General features: G+C 40.8%; 1 protein-coding gene across 1 annotated transcript; it reads right to left on the bottom strand.

Moving 5' to 3' along the window:
• Positions 1–140: 140 nt before the first annotated feature.
• LOC139469841 (microfibril-associated glycoprotein 4-like) lies at positions 141–5,485 on the bottom strand. Its single transcript, XM_071252146.1, has 5 exons — positions 5,203–5,485; positions 4,470–4,575; positions 3,711–3,926; positions 1,783–1,913; positions 141–473 (listed from the first exon to the last, which is right to left on the bottom strand). Exons 1-5 carry the CDS (start codon positions 5,476–5,478, stop codon positions 141–143), a joined length of 1,062 nt encoding a protein of 353 aa, XP_071108247.1. The 5' UTR covers positions 5,479–5,485.
• Between the last annotated feature and the right edge of the window lie 13,337 nt (positions 5,486–18,822).

Genomic DNA, 18,822 nt, shown 5'->3' with positions numbered 1-18,822 from the left:
CATTAAATTGAAGCGCATTCTATCAATAATCAATCTGACAATAATACAAAGGCACCAGAGGGAAGGGACACTTAAATAATGAAATACATTCATGAATACTGTAACTGAGTCATAACTCAATTACAACACCAGCTAATGTATCAATCTATTTCTATATACATGGTCATTGTGACGGGAGCCTTATTTTCCTGGTGCGGCCATGACAAGGACGTAGGGTCGCTGGTCTGGGTGACCACCGATAGTGGCCGTGGCTGACCAGTGGGATTGTACTTATGACACAATTTGAACCACCATCCTGACTCGCTTATGTTGGGGCAGTTGACAGGGTCGGGGGAATTGTCGTTATCATAGGTCGAGAAAGGGATGCCAATTAAGCTTCCCAGTCCGTCCATTAGCTCCCGATCGCCGACATCCCAGTTGTTTGGTGTTGATGAAGTATAAGAGAACTTGTAGAGATTTGCTTCTCCGTCTATCTGTGAACAGAAAGGATTGTTGAACAGAAAGCAGTTCCATTAAAGTACATCGTTACGTTAAAAGTTATTTTACACAGGGAGTGAGTTTGGTTCGAAGCCGCTTTGTTTGTTTGTTTGCAATGAACCAATCACCGAGCCTGTCCACCCGATCCATTAAGTCTCTCAAGACCACCATTCCCAGAAACACATCGGCGTACAGAGCGCTTTTAACTGATATGCCTGCCCAAGTCTCTACGCTGCACGACATCGTAAAATAACATTCACCACTCACCCATCTACCAAGTCACTCACTCATAAGTTTCCACAAGTATTGACTCGCCATGTCTCAGCAGTCACGAACCATAGGCTAGTCTCTCCAAGCATTTCTTTTCATTTCTGCTGCAGGACTTCGTCAAATTTTGGCGAGATTATACATATGCAAAGCGTTTGGCTGAACGGCGTGCTTAACCATAATTCGGTTTTATCACGCCATGGAAGGAACTCACACACACGCACGCACGCACGCACGCACGCACGCACGCACGCACTTGCGTGTCGCAATATAAATGCAATAATTTTAATCGCTACACCTAGCCTTAACGACCAACTAAAATGTATTGCACCTAGCCTTAACGACCAACTATAATGTATTGCACCTAGCCTTAACGACCAACTATAATGTATGCACCTAGCCTTAACGACCAACTATAATGTATGCACCTAGCCTTAACGACCAACTATAATGTATGCACCTAGCCTTAACGACCAACTATAATGTATGCACCTAGCCTTAACGACCAACTATAATGTATTGCACCTAGCCTTAACGACCAACTATAATGTATTGCACCTAGCCTTAACGACCAACTTTAATGTATTGCACCTAGCCTTAACGACCAACTATAATGTATTGCACTAAGCCTTAACGACCGACCATAATGTATGCACCTAGCCTTAACGACCAACTTTAATGTATGCACCTAGCCTTAACGACCAACTATAATGTATGTACCTAGCCTTAACGACCAACTATAATGTATTGCACCTAGCCTTAATGACCAACTATAATGTATTTCACCTAGCCTTAACGACCAACTATAATGTATGCACCTAGCCTTAACGACCAGCTATAATGTATGCATGGCACTAAACGCTTTCTTCGCGGTCACGACTACGACATAGAAGTATCCTAATTGCGTGGATCAATGCTCATGATGTCAATAAATGGATTGTCTGGTCCATACTCGATTATTTACAGACCGCCAACATACAGCTGGAATATTGCTCAGTGCGGCGTTAAACAACAAACAAACAAACAACATAGAATTACCTTAAAGTCGTTATAGAAATGTTGCCTCCAGTGCACATCTGTATTTTCTGGGAACCATGCCATAACAACCAGCTTATGATCTCTGTTAGTGGTCACACGGTGCAGCATTTCCAAACCGGCCCAGAAGTTTCCTGAAGCAAACATGCAAGGTTGTAACCTAATTCTAGTTCCATATCCGTGATATTGGAAAATGTCAATCAATAAGCACAGCTTATTTTACCGATCGCTGCACGGCATTCAGCTTTTCGTTTAATCTTCAAGTGGGTACAACGTAATTTATAGAGGAGATTTCATGTGTCAGAGATATATGAAATATCCTATTTATTACATACTTTTTGTGTATGTGTCTTTCGGAAAATTAAATTATTTTATTACAAATTTTAAAACCCTGAAACATAAATTCTCCCTAGTTAACACACAGGGACGGTTCACTACCCTTGTATTTGCGACTTAAAAAGTAGCTCCGTGTTTGCACGATATTAAACAATATTAACAAACTTATGAAAAAATATTTAGGGTCACGGAATTTCTTTATCATACATTTAGATAGGATTATATACAAAATCATCTTTAACAAAAAATATTCTGGAAAACTAGGAGACCGCTGTTGGAAGCGAAAGAATGCACTATGGTCAAGTAACAAAAATGGCGCTTTTGCGACACGATCAGTCTCGAATGAGAAATTTACAATTTACATTTTAGAGAGAATAAAAAACAAGAAGCGTCAACTCCATAAATGACCATCTGTCATTATTTTGCCTTGCCTTGCCAATGTGGAACTAACGTAAAAAGGACGTCAGCGATTTGTGTACGGGTGTGACACTTACGATAAAGGGAGACAATCTAAGGGGAGGTAATTCTTGTATGACAATACTTCCGTTAGTGTTATGTTCACTGCAGTGAAAATATCACTTTTCTCAACTTCAGAAAACTGAGTCTTTCACATTGAAGTATATAATAAATGCTAAATTACGACTGGATGCTGCAATATGGCAAATACATGTATTATTCCTTTCAATAACAATGATACATATAGAGATAAAAAATTAATCATTAGAAATTAATCATCTGCCCAGATTTCTGTTTATATATTTCTGTTAAGTTGTAAACAAGCCAGATTACTTTATTATTTCATTTTATAGTTTTTGGAAGAGAATACCCAAGCTTGTGTTTTGCACCAAGTATATTGAATGTTAACCTGATGCTCATCAGGATATACATGTCATTCTTAAAGGGAGCGCTCGGGTAGCCTGGTGGTTGAAGCGTTCGCTCGTGACGCCGAAGACCCGGGTTCGATTCCCGACATTGGTGCAATGTGTGGAGCCCATTTCTGGTGTCCCCCGCCGTGATGTTTCTGGAATATTGCTAAAAGCGGCGTAGAACCATACTTACTCACTCACTCATTCTTAAAGCGTTTGTTGCAGTTTCATGTAATCCTGAACGTTATGCTTGTATACTCATATACACAATTAGTCATCACCACCAAACATTTTCGTAGGTTCACAACAGGAACTAATATAAAAATATGTGTTTTTAGCAACGTTGAGCGACAACCCCGTTAGTTTGGTCCTTTGTGTTCCTCTCGATTGGATTTTCACATTTATTTTCAGAATTAATGTTTCGGGTTGCATACCCTCCACTCACTGCAAATGGACACTGTATTACAAAAGCAATGTAAATGTATGTTTGTTTGTTTCTTGTTTCTTGTTATGGCGGCGGCCTGTAAATAATCGAGTCTGAACCAGACAATCCAGTTATTGACATCATGAGCATCGATCCACGTAATTGGGATATGATGACATGCATCAACCACGTCAGCGAGCCTGACCACCCGATTCCGTTGATCGCATCTTACGACAAGCATGGGTTGCTGAAGATCTATTCTACCCCGGATCTTCACGGGTCGTAAATGTGTGTGCACCACTAACCATTCTCTTGCAGATCTCCAAAACCATGTTTGTACTCTTCCCAAGACCTTGCGAAATTGACGTACGAGAAGTCATAACTTCTGTGCATGAAATACGTCTTCCCTTTGTAATCCATGGTACAGAACACCCGGTATTTCACGGAGGAACTGTTGGGATGAATGTAAAATACGTCCCGTTGGCCTTTGTAGTGATCAGTGGTGTGGCCCTCGGAGCAGTCTGCAATAAGAAATTTGCACCATTCAGTCTGCTGTGCGTTCTCGAATTTAAACCAGGAAACTCTTTTTAATGAGTCTAAAGCTTAATTGTATCGTTTGAAAAAATATTTCTCTTTTAGCAGCATATCTCCTCGGTGGGCTGTGCAATATGGTCATCTGGTGAGTTTGCTTTAACCGGCTTTGAAACACCCTTTGTCGGAGAAGGCCTGAAGTGATGCAAGTCTAATCCACGAGAACGCGTGACCATCCAAATGACGATAATCAGGTCGAAACATGAATTCGAACCCATATCACGAAAGTAGTCTTGCCTTGTTTTACTCACACCCATGCCTCTTTTGGAATTCTGTTTTTGGGTTCGTTTAGATCCGGTTCTTACGTGCATGGATTTCATCAATACAGGTATTTTTACCACAGCCTTGTTCTAAAGCCTTCACTTTATAAACAGTTCCTCTGACACACTGGGCATTAGCAAAATGACATGTTTTATATATTGTGAAGAAAAAAAACATGCGATCGTAAAATATGTACTTCCTGTTACAGTTACCTTGCATAAGGCGGTCACACCATTTGCCAATGTAACCATGGAAACACCTGCATCCATACGTGTCATTCAGGAAGAACCCTTCATAGTGACATCTTGAGTCATAGCCCTGGTATGGAACGAAATTAATATAAATAATATCTTTAAGATGCATTACCCCTGTCCAACGTTCATGCAATATTCAAAAGTCACACGTCGACAGTCAGGTCTGTCAGAAACCACTGAATAACAAAAATACAATATGACAAATGAAGCAGATAGTTCATTTAGGAGATAAACCTACTGTGTTTTGAAATTTGATGTAGTCCCATTGTAGATTAAATACCTCTTATTTTGCATGCGGTAAAATACAGTTGGTTGATCTCCATGCCACCATGACGGAAAACGCGCTTTCAAAACGGTGCTCTCTTGGAACGCTTATAAGACATGGATATGAAGGTCCTCTATCTAAGAACATTCCGCAAAGGGATCCCAGGTACTTATAAATGTAACAACTTACAAAAAAATCATAGTCATGAATAGTTCAAGATAACGGTTCATAACACATAGTTTTTCAAACAGAACTTGCCAAATAACCCGCCAAAGATATATACTGAACCGCAAAAGAAACGTCACTACAAGTGATGACATGCATCAACCAAGTCAACGAGCCTGACCAACCGATCCCGTTAGTCGCCTCTAAGGACAACATTGCCCGGAATCCCCACGGGTCGTAACAGAAAATAAATCTACTTACATTGTAATGTCTGTACGACTGACTGCCACACCCATTGTCTTCCCGCCTCCTGTCAGCGTTGAGATAACAAGTAACATCTCCCCCCTCCGGTTTGACACTGAAGGACAGACACCCGTCATCCCTCGCGCACAGTATTCCACAGGCTGTGACGCTGAGTACTTGAGTTGCATGATAGGTGTTGGGTGAAAGGCTTGGGTTGTAGCACGACTCGACATAGGAGAAGTGTATATGGGAAGCGACACCGGGTATCATCACAGCAAGAAGAAAATTCAGCATTCTTAAATTGTGCAATCTGTTTAACAAAACTGGTCTAAAATGAGATACGGTAATCAAACAATGTGTTGATAGATTGTTAAATAAATGCATGAGTGAAATTGAAAATTTTATCTGATGCATCACAATGACAATGCTATTGCGTCATAATTCGTTGATGTCTTTTGAAATATAGTGAGTGAGTGAGTGAGTATGGTTTTACGCCGCTTTTAGCAATATTCCAGCAATATCACGGCAGGGGACACAGAAATGGGTGGTAAGTTCTCATTTAAATCTTGTTTTTTAAAGGAATTATTCCATAAATTTTGATTAAATTCATTTTTACAATTGGTAGAATAAATCAGTAACTGAGATTGTTGGTGGCTATATCCTCGAAGGGGGTTAAAGTAGTTTGAAGTTATTGTCCCCCTGAGAAGGCATGTAAGACCACGCCTTTCTAAGTATATTTATTTCCTCCACGTTTTTTAATCTTAGCATATGTGTTATTTTAATGTTTGGCTAAATTTGTCAATACTCGCCAACACCTGAAGGGATGATGTAAATCCAGCTGGGGTCCATGCAGGCAGCAAAAGTACTGTAAGTCCCCATGGTCCCCAGCGCGGTGCTCTACCTTCAGTTGGTGGCGATCTATAGCCCGTTTTCATAATGTGTTGTTGAATGATTAGTTAGTTATGTATCTTTACATGTTCTCAAACTAATTTTACGAAAATCTGTGATATTCTAGTTATTATACTGTCCTTCGGCAACAGAATTTAATAAAGTTTAAATATATGTTATTAATGTCAAATTTTGTCTCGTCACGATATGGCTGAAATACTGCCGATGTGACGTTAAATATTAACTCACTCACTCACTCACTCACTCACTCACCCAATGAACTGTCTCAGAATAAAATTTACTATACAAATGTAATTACTGACGAATAATATCAATGGAAATGTTACAAATTTGATATCTTGGACATTGATCTATCGAAGTTGCAGTGTTATACATGACCTTGCACATTCCGTCTTCCCGAAACACATGGTAATAAATGGTTCAAGTTCCTTTTGGAAATACATTTATGAGATTCCAGTACAGAACAGGGCATCGTTACTCTAAAGATAAGTGGATGGTTTAACTGCGTGACCCATCTGGTCGTGTGACGTGGTGTCCCGAAGTTGTACTGATAAGCCTGACCACGATGAGCACCATTTGACCAAAGTCGATAAACAATAAACTACGTTTACAACGAACACGCTTATAACGAACTGACCTATACAACGAGCTTATTTTTTTTATACCGGCCATTTGTTGTTTATATGCTGTATATATGCTTATAACGAACTACGGTTATTACGAACTAAAATTTGTTAGAACCTTAGTTTACTGTACATGTAGCTGTAAAATTGCGGACTGCGGCGAAAAGAACTATTCGTTGTCTTTGGATCGTTTTACTTTGAGATAACGGTAGTTCGCGAGCATCAAGTTGGGATATATCAGTAAACTGTACTCACATGTTCTCTCTGGCTTCAGGGTGTGAGACTGGGTCTGGCCATCACCGGAACCTTTTCAAGATGAACCCTCAAACATTTCAGTCACGTGATATTACACGTGGCGAAAATGATATATTAATATTATGCAAGTTGCCTATGCACTCAATCAGAATCATTAATCCTTCAGTCAATATTGTCTGCCGATCGTGTGTGTATTATTGATGATTCTAAAATTTATACAGACTATTTTCTTTACATTCAATAATGTCCATTAATGCATAAACAGTTTAAAACATTTGGGTGCATCGATTTCTGTGTACTTAAGGTGAGTGTTTTCCAAGGACAATATGATGTTTGCCAGACTGGTACTCCGTATATACTCAACAACAAAAGTTCCTGTGACAACAATATTTTAGTGTATTTTTCAAACACATAAAGTTTGATTTTCAATATTGTTGTACATGTATGGAATCAAGTCACCAAAAAACGCAACTGCTACAGAAAAGCATGCATTCCATGCAAAAGTTAACTTTTATGCAAGCCCCATGCATTTCACTACCCAAGAATGGGTATAAAAACATGTGCGTTAGCGGGATTCCATATGCATTGTTTAGTATCGTGCTGACAACAACCACTCAGAAAAACAACAAAATTACGCAATTATTCAACATTACGAAATGCCACGCCTGTCCGAAAATGAGCGTCTGCGAGCCATTGGTATGCTTGTAGCAGGATCGAATCAACGTGATGTTGCAAAACAATTTAACGTCCACAGAAACACAATTTGGTGTTTATGGCAACGTTGGCAATAGACGAATGCACTCAGAGACCATCCTCGGAGTGGCAGGCCACGCGTAACCAATAATCGACAAGACAACTGGATTCGAACAACACAAGTGTACGAAATCGATTCCAGTCAGCAACAGTGACTGCAAGAAGCATCCCTGACCTTCGACGAATATCTTCTCAAACCGTACGTCGTCGCCTCAGATGTGCAGGGATTGTCGCCAGAAGACCCACAAGACGTCCCATTTTAACAGGAAACCACCGTCAAGCACGTCTACAGTGGTGCAGACAGCGTCTACGCTGGACGGCCATGCAGTGGGGACAAGTTCTATTCACTGACGAGTCTCTTTTTCACCTCAGCCACAGCAATAGACGGATTCGAGTGTACCGACGTCGAGGTGAATGTTACGTCAATCATTGTGTCATGGAAGGAGATGGGTTCGGGGGCGGCAACGTTATGGTATGGGGTGGGATTACAGCAAGACAGAGGACCCGTTTGATACTGGTAGTGGAAAAATCTCAATGGACAGCGCTACCGCGACGAGATCATCGGCCCTGTTTTTCTACCGTTTTTGCGTCATGGCCCAGGTATTACCTTTCAACATGACAACGCCCGGCCTCATATTGCTCGACTTGTTCAGGATTCTCTTCAACAAAACAACGTGAATGTCATCTTCTGGCCGGCTCGCTCCCCTGATCTCTCACCAATCGAGCACATGTGGGATGAGATGGATCGGCGCCTTCGACGTCAACCGCGTGTTCCACAGACACTCTAGGAACTTCGAAACATGCTCCAGCAGATATGGACGGATATCCCACAGGACTTTGTGCGACGCCTGGTCCATTCCATGAGACAAAGATGTGTTGCTTGCATCGCAACAAGAGGTGGACACACACACTATTGATTTGTAAATTGACATTTTGGCATGTTCATGTTTTGTTATGAAATCAGGCATTTTCTGAAGTCAATATGGCAAATCAAACCATTTGAACACTTACAGGAGTCTTTTTATCTGTTGCAAACCGAAATTGTTTCAGATTTGGTAAAAAACATAACTTTGCATTAAATCTTATTCAACGTCACAGGAACTTTTGTTGTTCAATATAGATCCCACAGTACATGCTGACCAACTGGGGACGTGGCGACTCAATACAAGCTTCTGAGGTATCAAATTGTTGTTATAGCGATTATTGTAAAAAATGTTATACTTAGGATAAGACTCTCCGTAAAGTACGAGAATCAGTACTTTACTAAGAATGTGTTATCCCAAATATAACATTTGTTACTTTTGACGACTTTCTTACTGGCATTGCGTATTTAAAGTGATTATTGTTTGACTGTGTAAGATGAAGGCGATGGACATTTTTCAAGAGTGAGTGAGTGAGTGATTTGGGTGTGACGCCGCTTTTAACAGTTTTCCAGTTATATCACGGCGTGTCAGCTTAATGTGGGAGGAAAGCCCGGAGTGGTGCAGGTCTCAGACGTTTACCACTTCGGTGAAACCCACGAGCACGGGTATGCTGCTGACAAACCTAGGAACATAATCAGGGCGAACCGGGATTCGAACCCACAATCATAGGTTTCTGGCGTACCCAAGGGACGCAACTCTGCACAGCGAATCGCGGCGCCTTTAAGTTGATCCCCACATACGTATACACGTATAGTGGGGACAAGAGGCCCGGATGTCTAAAGTGATCTCACTATACTTCTACACGTAGAGTGGTTACAAGGGGCCTGAATGTCGGAGGCGATCTCACTATACATATACATGTATAGTAGATACAAGAGGCCCGGATGTCTAAAGTGATCTCACTATACTTATACACGTATAGTGGATACAAGAGGCCTGGTTGTCTAAAGCGATCTCACTATACATATACATGTATAGTGGATACAAGAGGCCTGGTTGTCTAAAGTGATCTCACTATACTTATACACGTATAGTGGATACAAGAGGCCTGGTTGTCTAAAGTGATCTCACTATACTTATACACGTATAGTGGATACAAGAGGCCTGGTTGTCTAAAGTGATCTCACTATACTTATACGCGTGTTGTAGATACAAGAGGCCCGTATGTCTAAAGTGATCTCACTATACTTATACACGTATAGTGGATACAAGAGGCCTGGTTATCTAAAGCGATCTCACTATACTTATACACGTATAGTGGATACAAGAGGCCCGGATGTCTAAAGTGATCTCACTATACTTATACACGTATAATGGATACGAGAGGCCCGGATGTCTAAAGTGATCTCACTATACTTATACACGTATAGTGGATACAAGAGGCCTGGTTGTCTAAATTGATCCCATCATACTTATACACGTAGAGTGGTTACAAGGGGCCTGAATGTCGGAGGCGATCTCACTATACATATACTTGTACAGTGGGAACAAGTGGTTCAGGTGTGCGTGATTCGCCATTTGAACGTGACAGGATAACCAATGGTTGGATCTCAAGAATTCTCCTGATTCCGGCTTTGTCAGCACGATACCAGTGCTTGCAGGTTATTTCAGTTAATAAAGATCTAAGATCTGCATCACTTCGCGCTTCCCTCTCACATTAAGCTGACCCTACTAACCTGAAATACTGTCGTGAACTACCCTCATTTACCAGTAATATTGTTTTAGTGGGTGAGTGAGTGAGTGAGATTGGTTTTGCGCCGTTTAGCCATAGGGTACACATATTGTACCCTTGTGGAGAAACGTGCCCTGGTCTTCGGCGCGACAAGCGGACGCCTTAATCACGACTATTTAATGTTACATCCTCCTAATATCGACACTTCGCATATATCGAGCTACGGGTATCTCGATGTGATTTCGATGGTTACCAGGACGCCCTGTTGTTCGATGTGTGCTCTCAGGGAAACCCCAAAGCTATGGTGTTTCACATCTTATCCTCATCCATTGATGTATTTTACTAAGTTTTTTTGCAGCATTATATTGTGTACCTATCACGTACCTCGTGGTATTACTCTGTTTAATGCTGTATTGCAAATATATTCTTAAATATGCAATTTAATCAATCAATTAACCTTGTTTTCCTTCATAAACATTCTTGAAGAAATATTGAACGAAAATCAATTATGCTGTAGTGAGTATGATATAAACAGCGTTACAGTTAGCGAACTCTACTTAAATCGACGTAGGTTTATAGACTTTAACAACGAACCGTGCCGAGCAAGTATTGATACACGATAATGGCAACAACAGATGATCGCACAGTTTGGTCTAAAGAGGAAAGAAATGTCCTATCAACCAAATATATTCGATAAAGCGTGAGAAACCGTAAATTTTAATGAAAAATGTACATATGGCGAAAACGTCTTCACTCGTAGAACGAAATGCAGGTGTAGAAACTAGTACAAAAAGCTGCTGAAAGCACACGTTCCGAACACAGTAAACAAATGCACACAAACGATATGCCTCGCGTAACAGCAATCCAAAGAGAGAGAGGGGGAGATCTTTTGGTATGGCCCAGGTGGTTCGTTTGTTTGTTTGTTTGTTTGTTAACGTCACCCTTCGCAATATTCCAGCTTTGTGATAGTACATTATGAGAAGTATCACAAAACACGTGAGGCCTGATGAATTAGTAGCCAGTTCCAGGTGTAGCACCGGTGTTCCAGGGCGCTGAAGATCATTGCGCAAGATTTCGTCCCTTAGTTATGCTAGGATCCGCTGGAGGGGAGTTAAATCACCACCCAATTATGATCCTTGAGCTCGCGTAACAGCAATCCAAAGAGAGAGAGAGAGGGAGAGATCTTTTGGTATGGTCTAGGTGGTTCGTTTGTTTGTTTGTTTGTTTGTTTGTTTGTTTGTTTGTTTGTTTGTTTGTTTGTTATCGTCACCCTTCGCAATATTCCAGCTATATGACGTTGGACTGACGCCACGACTGGGGGCGAGTCTCGTTCACTGATTGGGCTGATGGGGGGACAGCGTGTGTACAGGCGTCAAGCCGAATTGTGTCCAGGTAGTTTAGCCATTTAGAGGCGCTTGTGTTGGTCTGGGAAGGAATATTCTGAGGCTTGATGACAAGGGTGGTTATCATTCAATAAATATAGCGACAAAACCCTTTCCATGTACAATAAAAAATATCTAACTAACGCAGAGTTGATTGTACAATTCCGACTATATCATGAGCATGCGTTTATGAATCACTATAAAATAGAAGTGATAACAGGTGTTCGCGAAAAGGTGAGCGTATCCTACCCCACCGATGGATCCGTCACAAACACATGCAAAGGCAAGTCAAATGTTCACCTGAAAAATACATGGGAACATATGATACAAGTTAAAGTAGGGCATTGCATCGGACATCATTTTTGTCACTGATGCGTCAAATTTGGAAATGTCCTCCACATGTCTACCATAAAACTTTTTGAAAACTTTACTGAGGCCTTGAATGGTGTAACCTTGATCAAATATTTTCTGAGCAAGAGTCGTATGGCGCTCTTTGAAATCGATTGAATCTCAAAAGTGGCGGAATGTTTTTTGTCACTCTGAATCTTTATGCATAGATATAAACATGAAACAGATGAAGCGGTCTCACCTGTCTACTATAATTCTAGGAATTGGCTATTTGATTGTCATTGCACGATATCAGATCATCGATATACCTGAAGCTTAAGTTAAACTTCCTGGCCAAATTACCTTGTTTTGACTTTGCCAATCCGAACAGAAAATCCAATTCATGTGCAGAAAGAAACAGATCCGCAAGAATGGGAGCACAGTTGGTGCCCATGGGGATGCCTACTTCTTGCCTAGATGTCTAACCCCAAAGGCAATATTACTGAACAGAAGCATCGGGGTGATGTTTTGTGAACCGCTGTGCTGCCACTTATCCAACAGCAGCCAAGTTTAGTCTTCCAGCATGCTAACGCTAGACCCCCATACTGCAGACTAACTGGGGACTTTCTCAACAACAGGAACGTTAATGCTTTGCCATGGCCCGCATGTTCACCTGGCATGAACCGCATCACCTTGACAGACAAGTTGGAAGTCGACCAGATCCATTGTCGATGATATATACATACATGTACATGTATATATGGGTTTCTTTTATTCTGCAAACGAGAAATAAGTACATGTTGAAGCAAACCTCATATACTGTCGTCATCAAAATAAATATTTTATTTAAAATACTATAATTAAAACCTGTTGAAAATTTATCTTTGACTATATAAGTCTATTAATCCCGCCCTCACTGTTTCCCTACCTACTTAACATTTTGAGAATACAAAATATTTTTTTTGAAAAATGGATCTACCGACGTGAATATTTGAACCAAACATCCGCAAACCAAAACAACAGCATAAAATCTGACCTCACGAGAACTTATTGAAGCTCATTAAAATATAATAAGGAATGGTACTCTCACGACAAGCCAGCAGATAACCGTTTGCATGAAACATGGAACAGATGGTTGTCGACATGAGTGTCTCGAACTATTTGATAGGCTAGTTGATTAATAAATCTGTCTTTATGTGGTTGTTTTCAAATTTGTCTTGGCGTAGGTCCAAGATCTGATATACATTGTATTGACCCTCGGCAGATTTATCCTGAAAATGCATTTATCTATATTTACAAAACTTATGAAATCTATCAATTTCAGCTCTTTCTTGAGAAAACCCAAGACAGGTTTGTTTGTTATTTGTTTGTATGTTTTTTGTCGATTGAGCAATCGATCACGAAATTGGGGTACGTTAGTCGCCTCCTACGGCAAGCATGGGTTATTGAATACAAATTATAACTTCTTTCAGTGGCATTTACAAGTTGGTGTGATGAAGTAAGACAAGTTCTATGGATGAACCACTTCTTTATTACAATTAATTTTAGTGCGACGTTTCGGTGTAGATCCTAACACCTTTATCAAGCAAGTGATATCAAAGAGTACCCTACCCTGACAAATCCACGAGCATATGTTCCGTGCTCACAAAACGATTCAATTTCGAACTAATTCACCATAAACGTCCTCCTGTTTCGTAAATCATGAACGAGACTAGCCAAGATTTTATCATATATATTTTGAGTGTAGGGTGTTTTGATATTTTCTCCATTGCTTAACCAATTGGCCGTTCTTTTTTTATTCATGTATAACGTCCGACTGGAAGGCTTGCGGCCTTTCCAACAAACTGTCTGCATCTTATCAATACAAAAGGTGTAACTTTGTGATAGTACATTATGAGAAGTATCACAAAAAAATGAGGCCTGATGAATTGGTAGCCAGTTCCAGGTGTAGCACCGGTGTTCCAGGGCGCTGAAGATCATTGCGCAAGATTGCGTCCCTTAGTTATGCTAGGATCCGCTGTAGGCGAGTTAAATCAGCACCCCGATTATGATCCTTGAGCTGTCATCTTTCATGGGTTGCAACAAAATGATTAACGCCCGCGTAACATTAAATGAACCAAAATAAGCCGCTTGCCAAAGAGGCAACTGACGGGCTCGCTTGGTTGATGCATGTCATCGTATCCCAAATGCGTGGATCGATGCTCATGATGTCAATCACTGGACTGTCTGGTCCACACTCGATTATTTACAGGCCGCCGTCATATAACTGGAATATTGCTGAGTGTGGCGTTAAACAACAAACAAACAAATAGAAACAGCTATAAACTATGCCCTTAGGACAATGGATGAAGCGGAGATAAAATCTCCCAAACATTGACGGTGGGTAGAAAATTAGTGACAGAGTGGTGTGTCGTGAACACTCGAACCTCAAAGCGATCTCTGGCGTGGTGAACGTGACAAGTTTATCCAAAATGTACGGTCGGAAATGCTAGAAAAATGTTTTTTTCTGGCTTCATATGATAAAGATGAATCATAGAGCTATGAAAATAGCATATGTCAAAATAACACAAATCTTACTAATCAATCATATCCTAACTGTCATCGTGATTATCCTTTAAAGATACTTGTACAGGTAAAATGATGATAAACTTGGAACATATTCGTGCTATCATGCATGTCTGAAACGGCTTAAACCCTGAGGTGAAGACCTCACACCGGCCCGTGCATTCTCACGGGTGCAAATGTTGGGCGTGGTCTCAACATATTGCTCTTACTGTACTTTATTGAAATATGCGGTGTTGGGGAAGGGATGTCCTGCATTATGGCAAAATGATGGAATAGTTGAAAAATATGAATCGGGATAAGTCAAGACATATTCGTTGTTCTACAGATGATTTATTTCGCCAGCATCTGACTCTAAGCTTATGACGTATCTGAATCTGCACTATCACCCAAAGGTATGATAACACATGTGCTACAAATCTATCTGCAGTCACCTTTTCGAAACTGACGTTCTATTTCGAAACCAATCTCATTAAAATCAAATCTTAGTTCTCATTTTCACACCACCAGTCATTTCCTTAGGCTGATGACCAGTTTTCTTTTTCGCCTTGAAATATTTAAACTAACCACATCCATCAATAAGCCCCAGATCACGGGTTGCAACGTGCAGGAGCATGACGCGATTACCGTTACCTGATTGGTGCTTTTCGTCCATAATTTAGCCACATTTAGTCAGTGGAATCATTCTCATTCACCTATATTTAATCAAGGTAAATGATCTGGAAGACCAGACTGCAATAGATATGAATGGTGCGGAGATAATGTACCATCAGAGACAGGATGATGAAATATATTCTCCTGTCAACTGCTCGGTCATTGGCACTTACTGTGTCGAAATCCAATCTCGTGGGGGGCAATAATTTATGTAGTCCGGGAAACGTTCATTGTGTTTTAAATGTCCTCCTGAATATTCTACTACAAGTGTGTGTGTGTGTGTGTGTGTGTGTGTGTGTGTGTGTGTGTGTCTGCCTTCTGCTGCTAAAGCATGTACATTGTACGCCTCATCACCCCTGTATCAAAGCCCTCAAATATCCATTTACATCCCGCTTTTTTTTTTAGACGACCCCTACCGTCCTTGTTTTATTTGTCATACCCGTCAACTTGTTGGCATGAAAGTGCTTGGGCAGTTCGGTAATAAACCCCTATCTAAACTAATAAAAGGTTTCCCTCTATTTCTCTCGAGTGTAACGGACTTGCATGATACATTTCCTACCACAGACCCCATGTCGTGTACCATGGATGTGGCTATGCACGTGCAATGCAACATGCATCATGGGAGCAGAGTTGACAAAACAAATGCACCGTCATTTTGTTCTGTTATAAGATGCACATCTCGAATTGTCTGCAAATGACTCGTTTTGTGTAAATTAGATGTTTTATGAAGACTGCATTGTTACGATTAAAACACAATCACGTGCGCATATTTCTATAGTGCGTTTCAGATTTCCCTCAGTGGGCAGAATAAATCTGATCTTGATGTTTTCGTTCGAATTTTCCTCCTGTCAAGTTGTCGATAGAACTCTTTGTGACTTCAATACTTCAAACAAGAGGTAGGTAGATCGGTAGCTACACGATAATTACAACAGTCTGTGAACATTTCTATCTTTTTTTATCGGGCTTTATAGCATTTCCGACAGTACTTTTTTAAATGATCCGCAACACTCCTTTCTTGTTGTAAAAGCAGACTTGTATTGGCTGATTTGGCGTTATTTCAATTTCACCTCGTTTCAGAAATTTCAATCGAAGCAAAATGAAACCCACACAGATGGTAAACCTCCTCAACATAGCTATATTTGGCCTTTATCATGTTACATTCGGAACTGCCTATTTTTGTTCGTTTCGAGATACAGAAATGAGATAAGTTCCAGAATGTTTCCTTCTCTCGTACCAAACATGTAGAAGCCCACACGCTGATTGGAGCGTTCACCTGACACCACCTCTTTGGAGGTTTGTTTAGTTGGAACACTGCTGCCAGCAACGTCAAGCAACACACAGTAAAACCACCTGACACAGTCGGCGGTAGAGTCGACCAGGTATCCCTCGAACTCATTGTTCATTTTGTAATAGTCTCTTCTGTATATTCGTGTGTTCGTCATTTACGACCTCGTAATATCCAGAGTAGACGCTGCGTGATCCCTACAGCTGTAGAGAATGGCGGTTTTATCCAAACATTGATAGATGGGATACTAATATGCATGATCTTGCTACGAGACAATTTGGCCTACTGGCTTTTTTCAATTTTCAATTTGACCAGCAAGGTTTTTTCAATTTTAGCCACAGACTTTTTCATTTTTGCCATGGGCTTTCACAATTTATCCCCCGTTATTCTATAAGTTAATAAAGAAAGAACATTGTTGGAAAAACAAATATCACTGTTGATTTCCTTGCATATTTTAGAGAGTAAGCCATTACATACACTTAAGATCATCTTGCTGAGTACAGCGTTAAACAACAGACAAACAAATTGAAATAGCTTTGAACTATGCCCTAAGAACAATGGATGAAGCGCCTTAAAATCTCCAAAACTTTGACGGTGTGTAGGAAATGTGTGACAGAGTGGTGTGTCGAACACTCTGACCTTAAAGTGATCTCTGCGTTGCCAACGTGACAATTTTACTTCTGGATTTACGGCTGTGAACGACGAATGTCATCGTATCCCAATTGGATCGATGCTCATGGTGGCAATCACCGGATTGTCTGGTCCAGACTCGATTATTTACAGAACGCCGTCATATAGCTGGAATATTGCTGAGTGCGGCGTACAACGACAAACCAACCAACCAACCAACGTTACCACGTGAGGCGGGGTAAGCACAGTGGCTACACCGTTGGATCGTCGCGCCGAAGGCCGGGTTCGATTCCCCACATGGGTACAATATGTGGATCCCATTTCTGGTGTCCCCCGCCGTGATATTACTGGAATATTGTTCGCTCACTCACTCACTCAGGCGAATATACTTGTCGTACAAGGCGACTTATGGGATCGGGTGGTCAGGCTCGCTGACTTGGTTGATGCATGTCATCGATCCCAATTGCGTGGGTCGATGCTCATGATGTCAATCATTGGATTGTCAGCTCCCGACTTGATTATTCACAGACCGCCGTCATATAGCTGGAATATTGCTGAGTGCGGCGTTAAACAACAAACAAACCAAACAAAAATTGTATGTACAAACAAACCACATCACTCATTACGTCAATAGTGTCAATGTCACACACACACACACACACACACATACACACACACAAACACACACACACACACACACATATATATATATACATACATACATATGTATGCATGTATGTATGTGGGTGTTGACAGGTGTTTATCAAAAGGAGAACTTTCTGTTTGAACCTACTGAATCAAGCTCATACAAAAAGCTGTTGGTGCACGACAAAACGATAAATCACAATGTCTTAGTGTCCAGGCAAATTTAATATTGTCCTCGCCGGGACCCGTTTACTCTGACTCTCGTCAAACGCCAGGGCGTGTCCTTCCTTCGAACTCCACTGACCTGGTAAGTTTCATATCTCAAAATAACTCTGCCCCTCCCAGCGTGGGACAAGCTGGTGGTTGTAGCAGCACTGACAGTGTTGCTATTGTGCTGTCAGTAAAGTCAACGATCCGGTCAATGATTCAGTGTCTGCTAACATAAATCGTCCTTTTGCTTACGTATTTAATTATTTTTGTGAAGGTGCATAAACTTACTTCTTCAAAATAGCCTAGTCTGCCTTACAGACCCTGATACATTTATATCAACTACAGCCCATGCAAGTCTATAATGTTTGGCAAGTCTAGATTACTGCAGTATCTGAAAATGAGGAGAATCACTGGGCTCCCTTTTTTATTATATTTTTATTAAGATGACTGAACAACTGTTTTTTTTCTGTACGATATGTTCATTTCAGAGACTATATGTTAGTCTAAAAATAGCCATACACACGGTCGTATGAAAAACATGACTTTTAAATGCGTTTATTAAAATCTGAATTATTCACAACACAGGACCATGTAACTTATAATAATAATAACCAAACTCGCCCACGAGAAAATGTGGCCAAATTACAGGGTAGGGATTGGTGCAGATTCAACATTCTGTGCCTTCCGCCCATACATGGTTGTCGGGAGGAAAGCTCAATGAAACCGTATTTACATGCAAGCCGTCTGCAAAATGTGTGATCGTGTGCAAAACGAATACCGTGCGCAAAATCTATAGCCTCCAAATAAG

Source organism: Haliotis cracherodii, unplaced genomic scaffold, assembly GCF_022045235.1.
Source record: "Haliotis cracherodii isolate W230 unplaced genomic scaffold, xgHalCrac1.p SCAF_2, whole genome shotgun sequence".
Classification (NCBI taxonomy): Eukaryota; Metazoa; Mollusca; class Gastropoda; order Lepetellida; family Haliotidae; genus Haliotis; species Haliotis cracherodii.
Note: the sequence above shows the minus strand (reverse complement) of the source record. Positions and strands in the feature narration are given on the sequence as shown.